General features: G+C 41.4%; 1 protein-coding gene across 3 annotated transcripts in view; it reads right to left on the bottom strand.

Annotated features, from left to right (window-relative positions):
- chchd3a (coiled-coil-helix-coiled-coil-helix domain containing 3a) overlaps window positions 1–23,109 on the bottom strand; it is a 36,681-nt gene extending 13,572 nt beyond the window's left edge. For 2 of the 3 annotated variants that reach the window (XM_085902714.1, XM_085902716.1), the window contains exons 1-6: window positions 22,882–23,109; window positions 21,930–22,193; window positions 21,614–21,695; window positions 16,942–17,035; window positions 11,063–11,243; window positions 2,822–2,905 (exon numbers count right to left, since the gene is read on the bottom strand). In XM_085902714.1, the coding sequence (XP_085758840.1) occupies window positions 2,822–2,905; window positions 11,063–11,243; window positions 16,942–17,035; window positions 21,614–21,695; window positions 21,930–22,193; window positions 22,882–22,962 (786 nt within the window). In that variant the 5' untranslated portion in view covers window positions 22,963–23,109. The remainder of the gene's footprint in view (window positions 1–2,821; window positions 2,906–11,062; window positions 11,244–16,941; window positions 17,036–21,613; window positions 21,696–21,929; window positions 22,194–22,881) is intronic. The other variant, XM_085902717.1, reaches the window with a different exon arrangement.
- Window positions 23,110–23,926: the final 817 nt, after the last annotated feature.

The following is a 23,926-nucleotide window of genomic DNA, read 5'->3' as shown; positions in this document are numbered from 1 at the left end:
AAGGGACCATTTTGGATCACAAAGAATAATGAGTATTTTCCCTTGAAATGAGCTAATGAAATATTACTAGTATTTTTTATACGGCACACTTAATATCCTTAATTTTTCTCCAAAACGAATAGTGTGCCATAATCAGTAGCACTTTATGTGAGTGACGTTGAATAAAGTTGGATTTATTTGGTGTGCTGGTTTGTTTCCGGGTAATGTACCTGAAACCCAGCGCCGGTGAAGTGGGCATATTATTTGCATAACAATTGACTGAAAAATATATTTTTCAAGTAATTGTCTGCCCTGTATTAGGAAATTTCGCAAAATTAAACATTTTTACCGAGACTGTGCCTTACAATCCGGTGCGCTTTATCGTCGAAAAAATACGGTAAAGACAATTTTAAATCAGTTAGTGGTTAATTGGGCATATTATTTCCACGACTGACTGAAAAGTAGCTTTAGGTGAATATCTATTTTCTACAACCAATGACAACATCATACCAAGCTGGAATTTCGTCAGTAGATAAACAAAACCTCGGCGTGCGTTTACCCTGCAAACAAATCAATTGCTATCAACAGGTTTTTTTGGTTAGGCTGGGATGTGACAGGGTGTCGGAAGACAAATTAAGTCATTACCGCTAATGCACTGCGGCGATATGGAAAAGATAGGAGCTGCATTAAAATAAACATGCAAACATCCTTTAGCTTAATTGGACATTTTTAATGAATGGGAGCAAATAGCAGTAGGTGCTAATGGCTTCTTCTTGGGGCTTATCTGCAGCTAAGCAGGAACCCCACCATGCACCACAGAGTATTTCTGCAAGGGGTAAGTGAGGGATGTAACTTCTTTTTGCTAAAAATGATTTTTCAGATGTGATTCATAAGGACAATATCACCTGAGAAATCTGAAGATAACCATTATTTTTCAAAACACTTTATCTTTTCACTAGTGACTAATGCCACCGTCACCATCCTCCTTGGGAAGGCGAAAATAAATCAAATTTCATCAATACGCCAAGCTAGCAAAGATGAAGAAAATACCGTGTGTGGGGGGGGGGGGGGGGGGGAGATGGAATTAACGTGCTGCGTGGGAGGGAAAATGCTGATAAGAGAAAGTCCAGAGAGAAACAGATGCGCCGGAAAAGAAAGAAAACACAAGGCGGTTGATTGTTAAATATGAGATTGTTTTACAGCGGGCAGGTATTGAGTGAAGACGTAATAAATATATAGATATTGTTTTCAGAGGCTATTTGCTCGCTGCGGGCCCAATGAGAAGCAGCAGCGAAGGCATCAGGCTGAGCTGCCTGCAAGCACGCTGATGGCCTGTCACTGGGAGCTTCTCTGATGAATGGCCATGTTGGATTGGAACAGACGTGCAATATATATCAGGCTTATATTTTCTCTCTCTCTGTTTCGCAGTGTTCCTCTGCTAGTTTTCCGTGAAAGTGAAATATGTTGAGAGAAGCCTGAGGTAAAAAGACGAGAGGGCATAGAAACGGCGAGGGGAGATACTGCCTAGGAGTTTCAAAATCTCATTTGCTGCTGCTGCTGCAAAAAAAAAATGCAGCTTCTAAGCAAAACTGGACTTTGGAGAGACGCATCAGATATGAACTTTTCTCCAAACTCTCTTTTTTTTTATTATTCTACCTTTCCAGCCTCGCTCTGGCGTGCGAAGGTGATCTGTTGACACTCTGATCGACACGTTATTGATCAAAAGACAAGGTAGCTGATGAATGGTCCCCACGTGGAGTCGATAATGCCTCCCTGCTTGTTGAAACTCATCTTTTCAACCATCTTCCATCGAGTGCTTTTTCTTTTCTTTTCTTTTTTAAATCACGTTTTTAAGAAGATAAGAATAAAGAGCTCTGGGGTCATTATCACTATTAGGTGCCTTTGGTGTCCTCATCTGAATCATCAAGAAGATGGAACAGAATAATGATTTAAAATCTGCATTTAAAATCCGTGCCATTATCACGGTATGGTTTATTTCCAGTGGTGTCATTTATATTAAAATATTGCCCTTTCTTGTATCATAAAAAAACTGTTAATCCAGAAGACTGAATTTAAATGAATAAAAAGCCCAAAAAAGAGATTTATAATTTTTTTCTGTTTCACGTACGGTACCGTATTTTTCGGACTATAAGGCGCTCTTAAAATCCTTTAATTTAATTTTAAGTGCCTTACAATCAGGTGTGCCTTGATATGGATGTCAAAGTTCAAATATTTTTGACTACATTTTCAAAAATAGACCTGCTAATTGTGCACCGTATAGCCCAAAAAATACGGTGTGACTAATAAGCAATTAAATGATACTAAATTTCACTGCCCAGTATATTAAACACAATGAATATGACATTGAAAGGAAAAACAAAACTTTTTGAGGGTGAAATGAGGAAAATGAAACTGTGCAATGTTGATCTTCTTCCATGAAGGTGGAACGTGATCATATCAACAGGGCGTTTTATTGTGGGATTTGAAAGCAGCACGAATGTGCGGTCGTCTGCTTGTTGACCCTGCACTTTGACTTGCAGGTCTTTTACCTTCCCCGCGTGAACCTGCCATTTGCGCAACGTGATAGAACCTTGTACATGTTTGTGGAGGATTAAGTTTGGGGCGTTGAGAGGGTGGGGGCTACAGTGTCAATTTTCATGGACAAGAGAAAAACATTTTCACCCTTTGTCCTTGAGGCAAAGGTGTGGAGAAGGGATAGTGGGGGGGGAAAAAAAAAGATCTTGAGGTCTCTTTAGGTTGGTTATTAGGTGTCCTCAAAAATACGACAAATGCGGTTAAAATATTACTTTTTTTGTCCATTTTCAGTCCGATGCAAACTCACCCTCTCTTCCAGCAGAGCCACCTGCTCCTTGTAGAAGGCTTCCTGTTTCCTTAGGTCGGCCTCTTTAGCCGCCAGCTGCTTGGCCTGCACACACAAAAAAAACATGCTATAAAAAGATGAATAAATGCGTGTTTGAGACTGAAACATCATGACAAACATTTTAAGCTTGTTTCTTTCACATTTTTTTAAATGTCCTTTACAACTTATGATAGAAAAAGGATAATAATCATCGGTATGAACGGGCACTACTGTCTTCTACGTTTACTATGGTGAACGTATGTCTGATAGTATAAAGGACAAAAAAAACGGAATATCTCGAAGAGCAGAGATGAGAAATAAATGTCATTTAGGTGAAGGTTACCGATTTGAATCGGAATGGTTTGAAAAGGAGTGTTGGCATCTGATTGATGAAGGATTGGGAACCTTTAGTTCACGTGCATTTTGAATGGCACTCAAAAACATGACGTTATGAGTTTTAATTAACATTCAAAAAGCTAGAAAAGGAACATTTTGGGGCATTTTGAGATACAACTTTAGTTTTAACAGAGTGAACAGAGTACGTTGACGCATCTTTTGAAGTCACAGCAGTGGGCTTCAAGGCCTTAGCTGAAATGTTTATGCCATTGATGTACGGCTGACAAAAGAAATCCTTCGCTCTAACATGAAAAACACTTTTATCGAAAATTGTTGAAGACTTACCCCAAGTCCAATCTCCTGATTAAGGAAGCAAAGAAAACAAAGGAGCAAAGAGGAAAATCTTATATAACCGTGAACTTGATCAACATTGAGACGTTTACTATTCACACTTGAGCTTTTCAAATCTCCAACAAAACTTTTTTTTTTTTTTGCCTCACAATCCATACATTTGTACTTTATATAAACTGGACCTTTCTTCATGTGTATGCATGAATGTCATATACCTCCACACTGCAAAGGACTGTTCTGGAGGATAACAGCAATGCAAATGAGGCCTTGAAGCTAGCGCTTTTGTTTGAAGGAGACCGAGATAATGACGGAAGTACACCTAATGAAAAAAAAAAATGCATTAGCCCATCCAATTTCACAGTGCGCCGATAAGCATCTGTGTTCAAATACTCCATTCACTTGCGGATGGAGCTGCATTCGGTATGACTCTGATGATGTCACCGAGAGGCTGAACTGTTATCGGACTACAAAACTGACTAACGTGCAATTGATTTGTTAGTGCGGTCATGTACGGAACATTCTAGTGCACATTTCAATGGGTTTTTGTTGTAAAGTCTCTCAAAATATGACTTTTTTTTTTTAAGAGCGTCGCCCACCACAACAAAATGACTTTGGTGAGTGACAATTAAAATGACTTTTATTGACGGACGAAAATTTAGAACCAGAAACGACCATTTGAGTCACAATAGAGCCGTCAAAATTAATCCATTAATCGACAGGTAATCTATTATCAAATTAATCTACAACTATTTTAATAATCGAGTTTAAAGGGATTTTTTTTTTATGTTAGAATGGTCCAAAGCCTCTAATATCAGCCTCTTAACATGTATTAATTTGTCAAAACAGATTAGCTTTTGTGTTTGATCAAAACGAGACATTTGCAAATCTAAAACAATAACCGCACCAAAAACGGAATCATTTTTTAAAAAGTTGATGAGTATCTTGAGTTGTTTCATTGTTATTTACTTGTTTTTATCGATTAACAATACCAGATAAACATCATTCCACTACAGCATTATTCGATTCATCAATTGAATAATCGGTTTAAAAAACATTCAATAGTGACAGCCCTACGTTGCAATTATTTTTCTTTATATCGGGATATTCCAATTGATCACACACAAGCGAAGAATTGAACTCAACTGTACGGCCTGGTGGAAACTTCGATTCTCAGAATCAAATTCCAAAAAAACATGGCTGACAATGGATTTGCAAGAGCAAGTCGAACAAGGGGGTGGTTTGCGAGCAGTCACACGCGTGCTGAAGCTCAATGTTGAGCCTGAAGACGTCCGGCTTTGCAGACAAAAGATGCACTCAGACGGCGGGACACAAACAGAACCTCAGACATTGATCCGAAGTGCACACACACACACACACACACACACACACACACACACACACACACACACACACACACACACACACACACACACACACACGCACACACACACACAGATCCACACTGCAGCCAGAGCAGCTGTACCCACAGAGGCTGGGCGGGCAGGCGGAGATAAATGTGTGCTGAAGGCGAGACTTAAGGTGCCATTAAAGGAGGAGAGGTTGTGATAGAAAATGAGCACCCTGGGGTTTTTCTTGCGCGTGCATTAAATCTGCTGGCGGGCATGTCGGCCCGCCTCCTCGACGACACATTCAGACCCCGACGTGCACACTATGTCAGGATTACTTCCGAGTGATCGCTCCCTTTCAGCGGACTTTAAAAGATAATCTAATCACGCTAAAGGCCAAACAATAGCACCGAGCTAACCACTGCCCCATACACTTTTTGTCCCTGTAACGAAGAGGCGGCTGAGGCTTGAGGACGAGTTGAGGGAGGGAAAAAAAACGAAACGAGGGAAAAGATGAGATGAGCAGAAGTTGCGGAAGTGAATTTTTAGGGCTTGGTGGACAGATTGAGAATAATAAAAGGTGATTCTGAAAGAATGAAGAAGCCCTTGTTTTAGTCCACTTTGAGCCCGGACGTAATTTGAATGAAAGGCTTGGAGAGGAAGAAAGAAATCTGCAAAGACACATGAGTGGCATTTACAGAGAAACAGGACTGAAGTATTTATACTTACCACCATCGAAGAGAAACTTTTATACCTCCCTAAACTTGTGGCCACCCTCTCCTGGGTTCCTATTAGGTGTTAGCACATTGGCCCAGGGTGACAAGGCGATGGAACTGCGACCACGGTGGTCAGATTAAACGGATCATTTAGGCGAGGTGAATGCCTCTGTGAATATCAATTAGCCAGCCGTTGAATAATTAAGGACAATCGTGTTTTTTAATTAGCCGAGTGCCGCAGTTTGAGCTGTGGACCAAGGTGGCAGAATGATGAACACAGTTGAATAGTGCAGTGTCAGGCACCTGCTGTTCCCCTATGGATTTTTTTTCCCCCTTGTTCCTTGGTGTTCTCTAACGGAAAAAAAAAAACCTCCGGATCACCAATCACTGGACTGGTAATATTTATGTCAACAAAAACCATTCAAAGTCTGTATGTGATGGTCATTTCACACATCAGTGATAAAACCGTCTTGTGTTGTAATATTACGGCATGACTTAAAAGTTACAGTGTGTGCTCACTCAATGAAAATAATCTTACAAGGGTGGCAAGATCGATAGGGCACAAATCAAATCTCACCGTATTAACTAACAACAGCTCATCCATAACCTTGGTGTATTTTGCCTCGCCTCCCTCCTGTCCGACTCAGCCTTGTCAGGAGTAACATCACAATCAATGCTCCCTTCACGCCGTCCACGCCAGCGCTGCAGATCGGTGAGGTCACGGTTGCTCTCATCTATCACAGAGCTTTGCGACAAAGTGATAGCAAAGCCGCGGGCTTGGGGGTTGTCCAGTGGGCTCCAATGAGGAGGGGGGGGGGGAGTGCGAGGGGAGTGGGGGTGGAGGTCAAAGGGCAGTGCAATGTGACTGCTTTGGTGTTAATTGGCATGGTCGAGGTGTAGCTGGCACAGGAGACACGGGAAGGGTGGAAAAATGATCGGCCGGCATGCGAACAGAATAATAACGATGGACTCCGATGATAGATTCAAAAAGAACTGCCATTTTAATGTTGGTTGGTCTTTGGTATTTCGATTTAATTGTCTATTGTAATTAAGATGCATAGAAACTCCAGAAACAAGCAAGGAGTACTGTGGCAAATGAAGACCTCACCTCAGGCTTCAGACAGAATGACACCCCCTCGGGATCTATTTGCACGGTGAGTGACGATCCAATGACCCCAACGGGTCAGAAGGATGACCTGCCCGGGACAGGGACCAAAAGTCCAACGCAAAGGTCAAGGTGCAAAAGACGTAGGTGGTTGGTGTCTCACTGAATGCATTAAAACAAAGTATCCTAGCGGAGTTGGGACCTCATTGACTTTGAACACGGGTCAAACCGACGATTAATAATCCTGACAGCTTGCTCACGCTCGCCTCGGAATTTGTTGAGGTTTTAAAAATATGCTCATATTTGAGGGGGAAAGCATGAACAGTTGAATTTATAGGAATGAATAATCACATCAGAGATAACTAGGGCTGCTTCCTCTAAGGATATTTTCAGGAAAGCAGAGAGAGCATCTAGGGAAATGATCCTGCGGTGAAAAATAAATGGCTTGTGAGCGCACAAAGCTTAAAATCGTGGTAACATAAAAAATCAATTTCCTTTCTACTCCCTGACACTTCAAGCCTCCCGGCCTTTGTTGAAGATCTCGACCGTGCCTGCTGCACCGGCCGTCTGCTTTGCTGAGAAACGACGACATCTACCGGACCCTGGGATTGATTAATTGGGCGATCAGGCGCCTGCAGTGTAAACCGATTGATTGATCATCCTGAGGTTGGAGCCTTTGCCTTTGTCGCAAGCCCAGGGGAGCGCAACCTCTGGAGGTTTCTGCTCATCTGTCATGTCCAACACGCACGAATGAGATACGGAAGTCTGAACCTTCATTAACGAGACATGGGGGGGGGCATATGTAAGACCATTTCAGGTAAGATACATGGAGCATGGGGCAAATCAAGAGCGCAACAACAAGAACAGGTATCCAAGATTTTTTTTTCCTCTGACATCTGTAATACAGGTACAACAAAATGTCAGAAATATTCCGTGCTTGAATTCAGTCAGAGTTGGAAAAATTCTCCACAAAGCTTTGGTAGAAGACAACCCTAACAACCTGTAATTGGAGGTACATCTACTTGGCTTTGGAAAACAAAGCCAACCCCAAGGGGAGCAAAGTGAATGCCGGAGGGAAAAGAACCTTTGTCCAGTAGGAGGCTAGGAGAATGTCGACGGGAACAGACGCGTTGCCGAACATATGTGCCTTGCCTGTCTTGTAAATGAAGCCTACCTCGGTATGTTTGTAGCCTTGTGTGATCAGGATGCAATGGACATTTTTTGGAAGTCTTCTCATGAATATTCATTGCACGCAGCAGCAGGTGGTACTTGAGGTCTGATGAAACTGGGCTGGGGGCTCGCGATCCACCCCAGCATCTGTCCATCAAGTCCATGTCAACACTTTCAGGGTCACCTCTAACCTGCCTGCCGTTGAATACTTTCCAGAATAACTGCTTATCGAGTCACTGCTGGACTTTATTCATTCCCCTTTGTTCAAAGTCTTCGATTGGTTTGTTTTCTAATTGAAGGTTGTTTTCAAAACGGCTTCTTAGATCAATATCTTTATTTTGTCTGCTCTTTCCAGGCGCCTCTATTTATTCCCCAATCTTCCCTGCACATAGATCACCCAGAATTTTTTTAAGCTCTTCACAGGCTCCCCGACGCTACTCCGTCTTTGTTCTGTGCGTGTCAAAGTTTTCCCAACCGTTCAATCAAAATCTGCGCCGCAAGCGCCATTAGTTGCGCCAAACATTCACTTCCCTCTAACTGATACAGCTCTCCTGTCAGAGCCAAGAGAGGGGGAAGGCAGTGAAGTATTCATAAATGAAAGAGCCAGGAGGTTCTAACAAAAAATACAAAAAAAAGGAAATGCACACACAAAGTTCAACTTCTTTTTTTTTTTTTCCAGGCATTCAAGATGCAGATATGACATATAATGAGGTGAGCTTGAAAAGAGGCGCTGTCGAAAAACATGGTGACTCTTCTCACCAACTTCTGAGATACAGATTGTCCTGACACCATCCATCCATTCATCCACCAATCAATCAATCACTAATATTTCACTGATCCCCACTCGTAGTGCCAATTAGCTGACGGGATGAGGGTCTGAAGGGCTTGCCAATTAGGGCTTTAACCCCAAAACAGGCACGGCGTGTGGGCACTAAACCCTGGGCAGGGTGAAAACCGGCTCCGCCAACTTGTAAGAGACGTCTGAGTGGACTCCCTCCAAGATAGAGCGTGGGAGAAAAAAATGAGGGTTGGAAAAAATAGACATACAAAAGATAACACAAAAGGGCTTTTTTTTTTCTACCCTTAATGTTCCCATCATCAGAGAAGGGGGGGGGGGGGGTTCTAAAGGATTTTTTTTAATACCACCAAGGGGCACCAATTCAAAACCCAGCAAGTCTCCTTTAATACCAGGGAAATTAAATTGTCAGCATGTTATCAGCCTGGTCCAGTCGTCTGTCTCTGAAACGCGACAAGAAAAAACATGGAGATGGAAGGAAAGACGGGCGGGAAGGAAGTCCATCTATTGGAGACTACAATCTATGTCGGACAGGGTGGGATACTTGATCTAGGGGGGAAAAAAAAGTTTTATAACGTGATAGCGATCAACCCAATTATTCATCCTCAGTATATTCCCTTAAATAGTTTAGAGTTCACCTCATTGAGATCCAATGTGTTGATTTTCCAGGAACCTGACATTAAAGCCCCTCTTAAATGTGGGATACGTTTTTGACGACTGCAAAGCGTTAAGAGTGGACATTTTGGACTAGCGCAGGTCGACTGAGCCGATGTTAAGAGCGTGGAAAGATTGATGACTTTGGCTTTGATTGAAAATTCTGCCTTAAGGTTAGAGCCTGTGTGTGACCAATGATGGATTGGCCACTGGACCAGTTTGTCTCAGTAAGGGCCTGATTCGTTGAAAATCAAAAAGCTAGGGCATGATGGAGGGTCCGTGACTTAATTAACAATGAAACGTGAAGAACAGAATACATGAATAGTCCGTGTTAATGTCCAGGTACAACGTTATTTCTGATTTTAGGCTTTATTTGTGTATCTGCCAATTAATGTTTGTGCGTGATTGGCACGACACGTGTAAACCCTGACACGGAACTCGGCGAAACAACAGAACGGCGGGAAGCCGACAGGAGTGACTGACAAGCCGCAACCCTGCCTGCGCTCCTGTGACGTTTCAATTACGAGGAGCCGGACTTGCTGGTTGGAAGGAGTCGGCTTGTCAGGGAGGAAGGGGAGTGACTGGTGGTGGCAGGAAAGTTCTTGGGGACGTGCACTACCACTGAAAGTACCACCCAAACTAGTTTTCTTGGTCCAATGCACATTTGGACAAGTCAATCCAGTAATCCCTCGTTTATTGTGGATAATTGGTTCCAAAAACCACCCGCGATAAGTGAAATCGGCAAAGTACGGTCACCAACAAGAAGTACTGGGCAGGTTAATGAGTTAGCGGAAAGATGGTAATTCGCGATCGTGCTAACAAGCGAAAACGGACTTCTAAAGGAATGTAAACGAACATTTGGAGCAATACCACATTGTCCTAAAGATTAGACACATAATTCCTCAATTTAGAAGTTTTATTTTGACTTTTGAATGTTTTTTTTAATTTGGAAAAAAAATCCACGATGTAGCGAAGCCGCGAAAAAACGAAACGCGAAGTAGCGAGGGATCACCGGCCTTCTAACTTTGTAAGTCTTCTTTTGCAGCAAACTCCAAAAGGCAGGTCAATCCCATATTGTTTTCCGTTCCTCTGAGAGCAACGTTCTCCATAAACATGTTTCTTTAACAGGCGTGGTACAAATCAGGTGCAATGAGATCCTGAATCAATGAGATGAATTTAAATCCGACACGCCGTTTGAACTCTTGCCGGCACGGCAGCGCTCCAGCATGCCTACAATTGTAATTGGCTCGGGTGGCGGCTGCAGAGGTTATGGCTATTATAGGTGAGCGTGGGGAGGCATAACTGTTCACATCATGGCTCTTATTGTGCGTGAAGTAGAGAAGCGAATGCATGTGGGTTGCAGGGGCTCGTCGTGACCTGTATCTTAATGAGTTTGGCGGTGAAGGGGAGTAATCAATAGCACAGTCGAGAGCAACGACGACCGATGACAAATGTTTTCTGCCGCAATGAATGTGGAGAACGGGCCAATTCACATTCAATTAAAGAACACGTGGAAATACAGTCAGGCGTGCAATAAAAACACCTGATTAAATATTGAACCACTTTTAAAGGAAGCAAGATTTACACGTCTTTTTGATTGACACAGAAAATGCTTTCTCATCAAGAAATTGAGAAAATCTATCAAGCCAAATACTAAATGCGCATCGGACTTGTTTACAAGGAAAAACTCAAGGCCGTGACATCAGAGAGCAAGGCACGACCTATTTCCGAATACTACCGAGTACTCACATAGAGCTGAGTGCGGAGTTTTTTGTCTTCGGTGGCGATCCGTTCCCTGATGAGCGCCTGTTGGACGTTCTCTTCGGCCATGGCGCGTTCCGCCGACAGAATGCGGGACACCTCGTCCTCCACGTGGCGCTTGGCCTCGGCCTGAGCTTGGGCTGATGCGCGGGACTTCTCGACCTCCAGCCTGTGGACGATTAATGACGAATTTGTCTTTCCATTCTAAAAGGGACGTTTTAGCAACCAAGTACTCGAAGTGCCGTGAAATGTTTGCCGTTACGTCAGCAAAATGATTTTAAAAAAAGGTCACAAATGCAATTTGGGATCTGATTCACCACTTTTACAACATGTCAGAAAAACAAAATGTGCAAAAAAATCCATGTGAGTCTTAGAGTTTTGAATTTGTACTGTTCCCAAATCATTTGCACTCAAAGTGTGCTTGTCAATATTGAGCGAGTGGAAAAACGCTGTTACCTCCACAGCAGCATTAAGCTCCGTGCAGACACAAGACCATCATTTGAACCTTCGTCACTGAGCTCTCTTAGTTACCTAGCAACGCGCTCCCTGTGCAGCGACAGTGCTCTTGATTAGAAAACAGGAGGAACGTCCCTGAAAACCTCTGAACAGCCTCCTTTGCTCGGAATCAAGTGGCGAGGTAAAATAAACACAAAAAAAAGACAAAGCGAATGCTTGGGTGAATTTTGACAGAGTGAAAAGAAAAGTCGGCGAGGATCCCAATAAACTTCAAATCGAATCCTGAGAGATTGCAGACAGGTGAAGACTGACTTGTCTGAAAAATTGTTTCTCGAGATTTTTGTTGAGAATGTGAGTAAAAACTGAAAAGTTATGGTCTGGTTGTGTTGACGTGAGAAAACCGCTAGATAGTCGCATCCATTTTTATTCTAAACAAATAAAAAAAGAACAGTTATAAACGTCAACATTTAGATTAAAACACAAAATTAGGAAGGAGCCAGATGGACACTGAGGGCTCAGTGATAACAAGACACACAATTTGCAAGATGATGACACCGTAGGTCAGGTCGGATGACTTCATGTGTCCCTCGACCAGACAAAATGTCAGAGTGCATGGCGAACAGAAGGTGATGGGAGCCTCCCAAAATAACGCCGAGAGGAAGACAGAAAGAAGTGAATAGCGGCGACTTGACATGTTTGGCCCTGGAGGAAGCCCGGCAAAGACTGAGTGAGGAGTTGGAGAAAGAGAGATGGAGGGAGGCCAGCCATGTCCACTCCTACAGTCCACTGGGCCGCACACGTCAGCACACTCCATCCATCATAGGGTTCAGACTCCCACTCACTCACACAAACATCAACACACACTCACATACACACACAGGGGGACGGTTCCTAATAGCCTTTTTCATTCACCATTTCCCCCCACAATCAAAGCTGGCTTTACTCGAAAAGTTGAAGGGAAAAAAAAAAAATGTCACGCACCCCTGCAATCATTGATAAACGTTTGGCATAAATAGAGCAAACCATGTTGGAAATAAATGGAATAAAGAAAGCTTGGCAAAAGCAAAGTGTGTTTTCTCACACTTTTCTCACAAGTGCTAAGCCAAGCAAAGACCGCTATCACTAGCTGGATGCTATCAGTTTGCCTTGCCTCTATTGCTTTCCAGCCATTATTGCACTCTCCCGGGGATATTGGACACATTTTTCATTTGGCTGTACAGGATTGACACCAGGTGGGGAAGAGAGAGGTGAGAAAGACGATGCTTCCTTCCAAAAAAAAAAAAAAAAAAGGGGGGGGGGGGGTTGCGAAAAAAAACTTCTATGTAATGGAATGATTTTGGAGGACATGGCTGATGTTTGCCCTTGGACTGGAAGTGTGCAAAATGAAGTGGGTGACACTTTAGATCCAGGAATTCAATCAGGAATGTATGTTCCAAGTGAACAGCTTGCTTGGCACAGTGTGTTCTTATGGGCTGAATGCATGCTGAGTTATAGATGTAAGCACTCAAGAGGGGGCAACGGCAAATAGGAAGTCGTGCTTCCATGGCGTTTAGTTCTCAGGGAGTTTGGTGAGATACTAGTTAGTGGTTCAAGCCGATCGGTGTCCGAGCTCAGGATGATGGAATACTTCGATACTTATTGTTGTCACAAACAAGGGTCCAAGCGATGAGTTTTAGGATTGCCTCCGAGGGAGTTTGATAGAGAACAAGGAGGCTAAGAATTGTTTAGAGCGGTGGCAGCCAGGAGACTTTTTTTATTTTATTTTATTTATTTTTTTATTTCCGACTATGCTACAACTCTCTAACCCTACCTAAATCACTCTCGGTGGATTTTGGCCTGTTTTACTGTCGCTTCTCCTCAAGTGGATGTCATTGATTTTTGTGAACTGTGGGCCTTTTAAAACCTTTTGAGAGTCTTTTGTGATTAAAGGCTTTACTTGATTTGATTTCCTAGTCCGGTGCTTGGAAGTGAAGTGAAGCTTGACCTGATCATTTTTACAGACTGTACCATTCAACATGAGAGCAGACAAATTATAAGAGAGACTCATAACACATTTAAGATCTCTGAAATTGTTTTGGCTCCTCTTGTCAATCTTAGACAAACTATTTAAAATAAACAACAGACTTTGTAGGGTCACTTTCAAATATTTTTTGAATCGATTAGTCTCGCACTTATTTCATCAATTAATCGAAATAATCGGATTAAATTTCAATTGGCATCAAAGTGCATTACAAAACAATTTTCCCCATTTATTAGGTATAGTTTAGTGATAAAAACAAGTAAATAATTAAAAAATAGCACACAAGAGGGATTGAAGTACTCACCAAACCTTTTATAACTGATTGCGTTTCTGGTGCAGTTCTTCTTTTGCGTAGTAAATAACAGTCTTGTTTTGATTCAACACAAAAGATAATCTGTTTGTTTTTATGAATGAACAGTAATTGTGGTCGAGGGGCTGACATTAGAGGATTTCTACCATTCTAAGGTAAAAAGAAATGGCTCACTATTTAATGATTAAAATAGTCGCCGATTAAACGATTCATTTTCACAGTTCTACCTGCTATTTCAATCCTATTTCTTCTGTCTTCCCAAACATGACGTGAAATTCATCGCAACACTCCACCAGGCAAAATGGAGTCCAGCAAAAGCACCCTGAAACAAAGGCATTTAGAGTCTCTATGCAATATTGATGTTGGGAATAATGTTGCTGAATGCTGGCCATGAATATTTGATGGCCCCGATGCGCTCTCTCCAACACGTATGCGCTGGCACATAAACAAAAGCACACCTGATTGTAAAAAGAGAGTTTAAAATTAAGCTGATTAATTTAGAAATGTTGCCACATAAAAGCTTTTTGTATTCTCCCGGCCATAAATCTAAAAAAAGATAACTGCGATGGTCTTAGAGAAGTATGACTGTGGTAAATCAGAAACATATGGTCAGCTTATCTGGCCTGCTTGAATATGCAAAGTGGTGTGTAAACCTCACAAGAGCCTATCGCAGGAAAATGTAATAAAGACCACGTTGGGTTTGATTGCTTTGTTTGAAACATAATGTTCACATAGAAGTCGGGGATGAATTGTTGACAAAAGGACAGTTTGATGGAAGTGCGACAGCACTTGTGTCCGCCTCTTCCTATTTCTTTGGAGGTGTTCCGCTTCGATGCGTCACGGGCAAATCTGTACCCTGCAGCTGCAGCTCCTTGCAAACAAATGAGTTAAGGACCACATCTAAATTGACTCCTCGCTCAGCCCTAAACTTCGCCTCCTTGCTCGAGCGTGCCGTGCGAAATGCAGATCTCAGGACTTCATTTATGGCTTGAAAGCTCCGCAGAACAAATAAAGACTTGCTTCTAAATTGACTTGATCCCAGTTGGACTCAATGGGGGGAGTGGAGTTAACTTTTTTGGCTACTCTGTTTCAACCTTATTTAAAACTTTGGATAGGCTTGTTTTAGATTGCTTTTACAACTGGATTTGAAGAAAAACAGGTTCTAGCTGAGAATCCTATAGACCGGCCGTCCCCAACCTTTTATGCACCACGGACCGGGTACGTGTCAGAAATATTTCCACGGACCGGCCTTTAAAGTCCGGGGGGTAAATACGACGAAATAAAATGATACGACTGGCATAAGACCAAAAAATAAAGGAGATGGCGCTCTAGTGTCATGTATGGCTTTTTGTCCCTTGCGGACTACCGTCGTTTTTTTTTTGGTTTTCTTTGTAGACGCTACATTTATTTATGTATTTTTTCTGTGGCCACGGACCAGTACCGGTCCACGGCCCGGTGGTTGGGGACCTCTGCTATAGACTTCAGTGTAGAACTCAAAGTACCTTTATAAAAAATGAGCCAGGTTTGATCTTCTACTCCCGGAAATGTCTTAAGGCAACACACTGAACAGCTTGCTTCCAGAAATGTTTATTGGGGTCCAACAATAATTGTTAAAGCTTTTTTTTTTGGTATGGTCCAAAGGTGTACCGAGTTCCCACTGGGATCGTATAAGGTACGAGGGCAGGAAATGTAGCCGGCTTGTGCTCTGGCCACAGGCTACTTATTCCGTAAATGGAATACAGTCGTTGAGTCTCGATACGGGTCCTCGAGGGCCGGTAACCTGCTTGGATTAAACGTGTCCCTTCGATCCTGATCATTTGAATCAGGTGTGTTGGAGGAGGGAGATATCTAAAACCAACAAGATACCAGCCGTCAAGGACCAAACTCTGAGGAACTGTGAGTTTGTTATCTGATTTGAACCGGTATCACACAGGTATCACACCTGTTCTTGTTTATATCATTTTTTTAAAAACGTTTGTCAACTGAACCCAAACCGAAGCATGTCCCAAACCAAATTTTAATACTGTATATACGGAATCTGGATTTTTAGCGTGCTGTTACGCAGCCGCAGACTTTTCCCTCAAGAACTGCGGTCTAATTTCAGTCCAGAGCGTTAGTGGTTTAAAAGTCAATTGACAGACCGAAAAAAAAAAAAAAAAAAAAAAAACACCCACAGATACATACAAGTGCAGTTGATGATTGCTTGTTTATGGCTGCATTTTCCACTTTCCTCACACGAGAAGCAAGGGCTTGAAAGCTGTCATAATGTCCATTAATTGCAAGGAGGGAGCAATTGTGAGGCACTTACTCCTTTTGAACGGACATCAATAAATGAGCTGCAGGAAGCAGTTACATGTAAAATAAAAAGAGAACTGCAAAAAAAAAAAAAACGAGAGAAAAATACCCATTTTCTTCTGAAGGAGGTAAATCAATAATCTCGCAGTACTTCCTCCTGAATCAAGAGAGCTTGTGTTTTTGTGGGGCGCCATCATTATTGTTCCTTTACCCACAAACAGAATCCGCTCTGCGCATCTCCGTCTTTAGCTGGGCTAATGGATTGCCCGACTCTACATCCAGGAAATTACCTGAGGTTTAGCACCTTCCTTTCGCAGGGCATGATTAATTGATCCGGAGAAGACGGCGAGAAGTGCTGATGCGCTTCGGGAAGGGAGACGGATTGAAAACGCGGTGGGAATCGGAAGGAGACGGATGCCGACCTTTATGACTATTAATAAAAGTGAGGAAACGGTGGAAAATATCCGGATAAAATCTTTCGACGAGTATAGACTGACACCGGTTCAGAACCGATCACACCGAGGGTGTTCCTAATATTTTGGTAAACAACTACAGTCACAACTACTACTAAGTATCGGATTTACCGTCTTTTTCGAACTATAAGGCGCTATAATTTTCTCAAAAATCAGCAGGTGTGCCTTGTATATGGATGTCGAATTGAAGTTGAATAAAATTTGACTCATTTGCTGTCCTGGTTTGATTCCGTTAATGTGAAGTAATAATAAAAAAAAAAAAACATGGTTGAAAAAAGGTCCACCTAATTCTGTGTATATTTTTGGTTCTTACCAAGTCTGCAGTTCTTGCTCCGTCTTGACCCTCTGCTTCTGCAAGTCTTCGTACACCTCATCACTGATTCTTTTCTTCAGGGCTTCTTCATCAACTGAGCGGGAAAAAAAAAAAGTTTGGAGAATCAGCGATAACATAAACTGAAGTGTTAAGGACGCTGGCAAAGACCTTGTACATTTCAGGGCGCCTCGCAAAACGCAGATAGGGACGACATCTGCGTCCACATCCCTGCAAACTTAACTAGCTATATTCATGTCAGGGACATCACACGTGGACGCCTCTTGTGTCCTCGCCGCTCCATCTTGGCAGGTAATTAAGCATGAACGTAAAGATGGCAGCCAGCGACCGGACCAAAACGTGCTCGGAAGACACAATACCACAGGATGTCCCTGCACGATGTGTGTCTGCGTGAGTGGAGATTACACTCACACTGCATTAGTTAGATGGGATAATCCCTATTGTCCGAGGCTATTATTACCTGGTAAAATGAAATAACAGCGGGGGCGGTCACAGGACACACAATCACACGCTTGCATAAAGACAATTTCCTTCAAGACGGAAAATGTTAATACGGTCTTTTTTGTAAATGTCGTGAAGGCAAATTGAATAGCAATAATAGAAACATGGTTGGCAATATATAATTGTAGGACTTTCAGGGAACAGAAAGTTTGGGTTTCTTGATTGTCGCAACTATTATTAAATAAATTTCAAATTTTAGTTATTTTTGTATGAATCCTACTAGATTAACAGAAGAATAGAAGAATTTAACTCTAGGGTCAGACTGATATAGATTTATTTTTTAGGGCTGTTTCAATTTTTGGCAGCAAAAAATACACATTGATTACGGATTAATTTTCAGATTTTTTTTTTTTTTCCATAGACTTCAAAGTGAAGAAAAATTCTGTGGGCCTCAAATAAACTTTACGTGAATATTTGCTCAAAGAATTAATTCAGTTTGGAGGCATGATGCAGAACGCATACAAACACCTATTTTTTTTCCCCTCATTCGCATTTATCTCTCCCACGACCTTCATATAAAATTCCCGCACACCTTTTCCAGCAGCTTTAACACCTCCCCTACCTCTCGCTTAACAATTCAACTTACCTGCTTAAGCACGACAAAGCTTCCACGGTAAACTTTCTCTCGCGCCATAAAGCGGCGGGTAACGAGAGCGGAAAATATGATCCGCTCGGTACAATAAAGAGGTAGCGCGGATCAGGCGGAAGACGCCGGCGGGGAAACATCCTTCAAGCCTCGGTCGTCGTGTTTGACAACAGAAAAAGGCATCATTGATCAACAACATTACAACTCTATCAGGATCAGCCACGCATCATTTACAGGATAAATCTTAGAAATATAAGACTCCCGGTAACGTGAGGTCTACAAACAAAATTAAAACCCCCCAAAAAATTAATTAAATATTACATATTTAATCGTAACAATAAAAAACATATAAATAAATGTAAATAATAGTGATTTAAATTAAAAATATATTCAATTCAATTTCAATCAACTCAGACCTTTCATGTTGGTTTGATAGTTTAAAAACAGTGCGATTGTGACACCTAAAATGGGGCAACAGTGACTGGTATCGGTGATTAGTATCGGCGGCGAAAACGCAATACCTCAAAATAAGGTGTTTTTTACAACCTGTTACCGATGTTTGATATCGGAAGAAATCCTTCCCTACCTTTGATGTTTTTAAAAATGATAACCAATATTCATCTTGTGTTTCTTAACTTATTCACTACTAGCACAGTTACAATGAATATGTGACGTCTATAGCTGGCAATGGCAGTGAATGAGTTAAGAAAATGATCATGTTAATGATGCCTCATAACAATCAATCAATAATTGACGAAAAAAACTGAAAAGAAATACAACCGATGAATAACACAATTTTAAATCACTCCCAAACAAAAAGTGTTTATATTTTTAAGTGATAGCCTCCCTAGAAAATCACAATGTACTGGTGTGCTATTTTGTTAGCACAGGTATATGTGAGTGACACCTGGCCTCGACTTTCTAGTAAAAAAAAAAGGATTAAAAATTCATCGTCGTCGCTCACCATCAAAAGCTGGCATAAAAAAGGGTGTGAAAAAAAAAAGAAGTTGGCCAGAATTTCTGGTGGAGATAATAGATGAAGGCAAATTGCATTTCTCATCAGGGCTTTCATTAACCCCGGGACCTGCGTGGTGGGCATAATCTGTAACATTAACACTTCCTCACGATTCTATGGTGGAGTTGCCGCGCACCTTTTGCCACGCTCAAATCACAGTAAGTATTAAAAAAATCAAATAAAATCTACCCTGAAGCATACAGGTGCCGTTTCATTTTTTTTTTTTTTCTTCTCATCATTCCGAATCATCTTAACTGACAGCTCGGGCTTCCGCGAGATAACAAGAAACGTCAAGAGGGAAAAAAAAGCGGCGAATTTCACACGTTCTACACTTCATCTTGGTACATTTGAGCAAGGTAGAACAGTGTCAGAAACGGCTATTAGTCCAATGTGGTGTGCGTGTCACATGAATATTTACAGCAAGGTTGGACAGAAAAGGTGTCAAGAGGTTCTTCACCTGAACGGAATCTGGACACGTTCCGACATAAGTCTTAAGGCAATTTTTCTTAACAAGACTTTAACTTCCAGAACTGTTTTGACTGATTTGAAAGTGGGCATTTTCTATTCTCAATATGAATATTTTTGAGCAAGACTAATTCATTGAACAATAGAAATTTATTCAAAAGGGACGTTTGAGCTCGTTTTGGTTTGTTTTTGCATCTTTTTGGCTCTCAATTTTTATTTGTTGTGTTTGATGGGTGGACCGTTAAAGTTTTTGTTTTTTGAACAATACTAACTCACTGAAGAGATTTGCAATTATTTGAGTCCATTTTGTCTCTTAAAACTATTGTTATTGTGAGTTTCAATGATCATTCCTGGAGTTACATCATTTTTTTCGACAAGGTTTTAACCAAATAAACTGTGATGGGGCATTGGAGGGTTTTTATAAAAAAAAATAATAATAATTATGGCACTGGAAAATATTGTTATTGAGGGTCGGGCTCCCAATTTTCATTCTTACCATTTATTGAATATATGAGAACTGATATAACTTATTTGAAAGAGGCATTTGAGGGTTTTATTTCTCATTTTTGACGCTTACAACTATTCTTATTGAGGGGTCTGGCTTGCATTTAATTCCGATATTTAAGTAAAGCGGGAATGTGAACAGTGTCAGTGTAACTGTGGATAATAAAGCAGTTTACAATGGTACGTATAATATTTTAACTAGGAACAAATGATGTATTTTAATGTTGGCCATGATGATGGTACTTGGAAAGCAAAGTATATTTTGAGGTGACAATCGATGCAAAACCTTTGAGGAACTACTCTCTGGGGTCAAGGTGCATGCCTCAATAGTGATTTTTATTTTATTTTATTTTATTTCCTTTTAAATGTATTATCTACGGTGCGAAAGAGCATGCTTTAATCCTTGATAACATTTATTTATTTAAAATTGTATTATCTCTGGTGTCAAAGGGCGTCCCTCATACCATCGTAATATTCTTTTTAAAAATGCGCAACCCAAGAGCGTAAAACCTTTTATTGAAATCCACCGTTGTGCCGTCGCCGCCTCGCTGAACGCACCAGACGCGTTTCAAAAACAAAGCACGCTATTGTTTATCTTTGAATCTGTAAAGCAATTAGCGCAAACAATGGAGGGATGCTTTAACCGGATAGTCGTTGGGAAAAAAAAAAGGATCTTTTGTTGAACATAAGAGAGTAAATTAAAATGTCTGATTGTGATTATTACGCGCTCAACAAACGGCCGAGTGGCTCGGATGAAATTCGGTGTCAACGAAGGGCAAAACTAAAACTGCGCATACGCATTTCGCTCCACCGCAAGCCTGCTGGCTTATTGTGCCAAACTGCAGAGGTGTCGTTTTAATCACTGGAGTCACTGTGGCGTGGCACAAGTTGGCCTTTTTTAATTAGCACGCTGATTGAGCACGGTAAAGGACGGGGCGGGGAGTGGGGGGGGGGGTGCCTGCCCACGAACCGGACGCCCACTCCGCACCCACACGCCTGTCAGTGCGTGTATAATGAGCAACATTCAAATGTCCTCGGGGAAGCAAAATGACTGCGCAACTTTACTTTTAGAGCGAGAAGCTTTGTAAGCAGTCAGATTACACCTTGTTGGAATCATTATTATGCAGGTAATGACAGCAAAAATGGCCGCCTTGATCAGCTGTAATGAGCTACTAATTTATTAACATGACTCGGGGGAAAGAATTTACCATTTTATTAGCAATTGGAGGCTGACAATGAATCACAACAATGAAGACTAATTAAGAAGACACAAAAAAAAAAAAAAAAAAAACCTTAGTTGGCTTAAAGTAAACACCCACACAATAAACATGATTAAAATTCTAAATCTAGCCGCACATAAAATTAATCCCCTGGACACTTCATCTTCGTAGAACCTCTAATTAACTTAACGAGGAGGCAGAATGAAATGAGTCATTATCGAAAATGATTCTACTTTTATAACGCGTGTATTAACTTTTGATTGGTGAAATGATGACAAGTTTGTCTGCCCACCTCTGAGAGAACATACGACAATGTAAAGTGACACAGATTTAAAAATGGCGGCGCTATGTTAGGAAACTTACTTGCTGGTGCAATAGGAGGAGGAGGAGGTGGTGGTGGTGCTACAGGACTGGACTCTGGGGCAGAAGATTCTGACTCCACAACCTGTTGAGGAGGAGGGGGAGGGGGGGGAGGAGGAGGAGGAGGTGTGATCACTTGAGGCTGTGGAGAAGTTGTTGGCAGGACAGTGACAGGCTCAGAAAGAGGAAGGGTCGGAAGGAGGTTGGAGTCAGAAGACGGGAGGGCAGGTGAGGAGAGGGGTTCGCTTAGCGGGGTTATAGTAGCAGGGAATGGAGCAGAAACAGGCGGATCAGGAGGCGAAGGGAAGGGTGTAGTTACCGGCTCAACAAGAGGCGCAGGAGCAGGGGGTGGCTCAAAAGCAGGAGGCACAACTGCAGGCAAAGAAGAGGGCAGCACCATGTCAATGACGGTGGGTGCTTCTACCTGCTCGGGTTGAGGAGGAGGAGGTGGAGGAGGAGGTGCTATGGTGTCTGGCGGAGGAGGAAAGGAGGGGATGGGCTGAAATGGAGGAGGAGGAGGTGGAGGCTGTAGATGAGGGGCCATAGAAGGTTCTCGCATTCTGTTGATGACGTTTTCCGAGAGCTGAAAAGAATCATTCAATAGAATTATTAAGAGTTCTTTTATGATATTAAAAAAAGAATCTCAATCGTCTTATTTAAGGAAACACAGCAATGACATAAACGTGTAAGTGACTCCTGCCAACTCTTAAAGTCCTTTCTAATTGACTTGAAGCGGCTCCATCTATATTTACCACACACGCAAACTTTAGAAGCCTCTGTTTTAATTGAGCAACTCCTGTTCGGTAAACTTTGTGTTTGCATGGTTGGTGCAAAGGTATGTGTCGCTACTTCCACAAAACCAGAGATGTTTCATTTTACTAAAACAATTTTGCACTTAACATGACGTAACGCTGCTCTACGTCATTCATTCATTCGCACGTGGTCTGTGACATCAACGTCAACATTCCAATGACTTTTATACACCTGCACAATTTACTTGAACACATTCATGCATGAAAAAGAGGAAAGTTATTGTTTACAAAATTGTTTTGAGAAACTTAATGTACTATTTGAGGACGAGTTTGTTTAAAAAGAATAGTGATCGATTTGACAATATAAGTGATCGATTTGACATCAATCCCGAGCAATAATAGCAAAATATTGAGACTTCATTATTGCATCGCAGTAATATTGTAAAAACAATCACGGATCACGTTTTATTGACATTTAGTGCCAGAGTGCAACATGCAAGTGTGCTGCTGTCAACCCACCCTGATGCCCTTCACCACTGTTACATTCTCGTTCTCGTCCGACTCAAATGACACGCGGCGGGTACTGTTGTTGGCTCCCATTCTCACACTGCAGCGATCAAATATATTAAATATCTACATGCACTAATAAACACTAATGTCGAGTTTAGTCTTAGCAGAGTTTAGAAACGATTGGAGTTGCAAAAGCCCACACGTTGTTGTTCCGGCTTCTCCAGTTTGGACGTAGGCAAGAAAATCAATTGTGATTCGTTGATGTGTCTGCATTAAGAATTTCTATTGGTTGTTTTGTTATGGATGGGGCGGAAGTCTTAAAGAAGCAGGCCCCTTCTTTAAGAAATAATATTCAATATTATAAAATTTGTTTTTGATTTTTAAAATTATTATTTTAATAACTGTTGCTACTTTTATGTGTTACAAATATTCTATTGTACTGCATACATTTCTCTCAATTATTCATGCTGAAAAACAGCTTTTCAATGCATTTATTCTGGCTGAAATATCCTGCCCATTTGCTTTATTTTATTTAATAGACTTGCCATATAGCTCATATGGTGAATAACAACAGTTTGTTGAGCTGACAATAAGTGATGATAATAAAAAATACATATTGTAGGCAACTGTGAGGTAATTATACAACAGGGCAGACAGAAGGTGAGAAGCAAGCGTAGTATTGCCAAAGATGACCTATTGTAATTCACATCCAACACAACATATTGCTTGTGGCTTTGGAAAAATGCCCAGATTGTTGTCAGCTTCACTTTCCACCAAGGAGCATATCTTTGTCCACTCAGTGCACAGGCACATCTGTTGTTTACTTTGCATTATGACTAATTTTGGTGGTTTATTTCTTTGCCTATGTTTATTTCTTTGCCTAAAAAAAAAATGCTTGAAAATAAATATATTAAAAAAAAAAGTCTACTCCTGCTTCAAAAATAATTTTAAAATATATTTCTCGAGTATAAATATTGGGGTCATTTTTACAATTTGATTGTGTTAGGTACAACAATTGCAGCTCCAAAATGAAAAATTACAGCTTTTGTTTGTT

This window comes from Syngnathus leptorhynchus, chromosome 21 (assembly GCF_054491065.1).
Source record: "Syngnathus leptorhynchus isolate UIUO chromosome 21, UIUO_Slep, whole genome shotgun sequence".
Taxonomy (NCBI): domain Eukaryota; kingdom Metazoa; phylum Chordata; class Actinopteri; order Syngnathiformes; family Syngnathidae; genus Syngnathus; species Syngnathus leptorhynchus.
The sequence above is the reverse complement of the archived record's forward strand: the minus strand, read 5'-3'. Positions and strand labels throughout refer to the sequence as shown.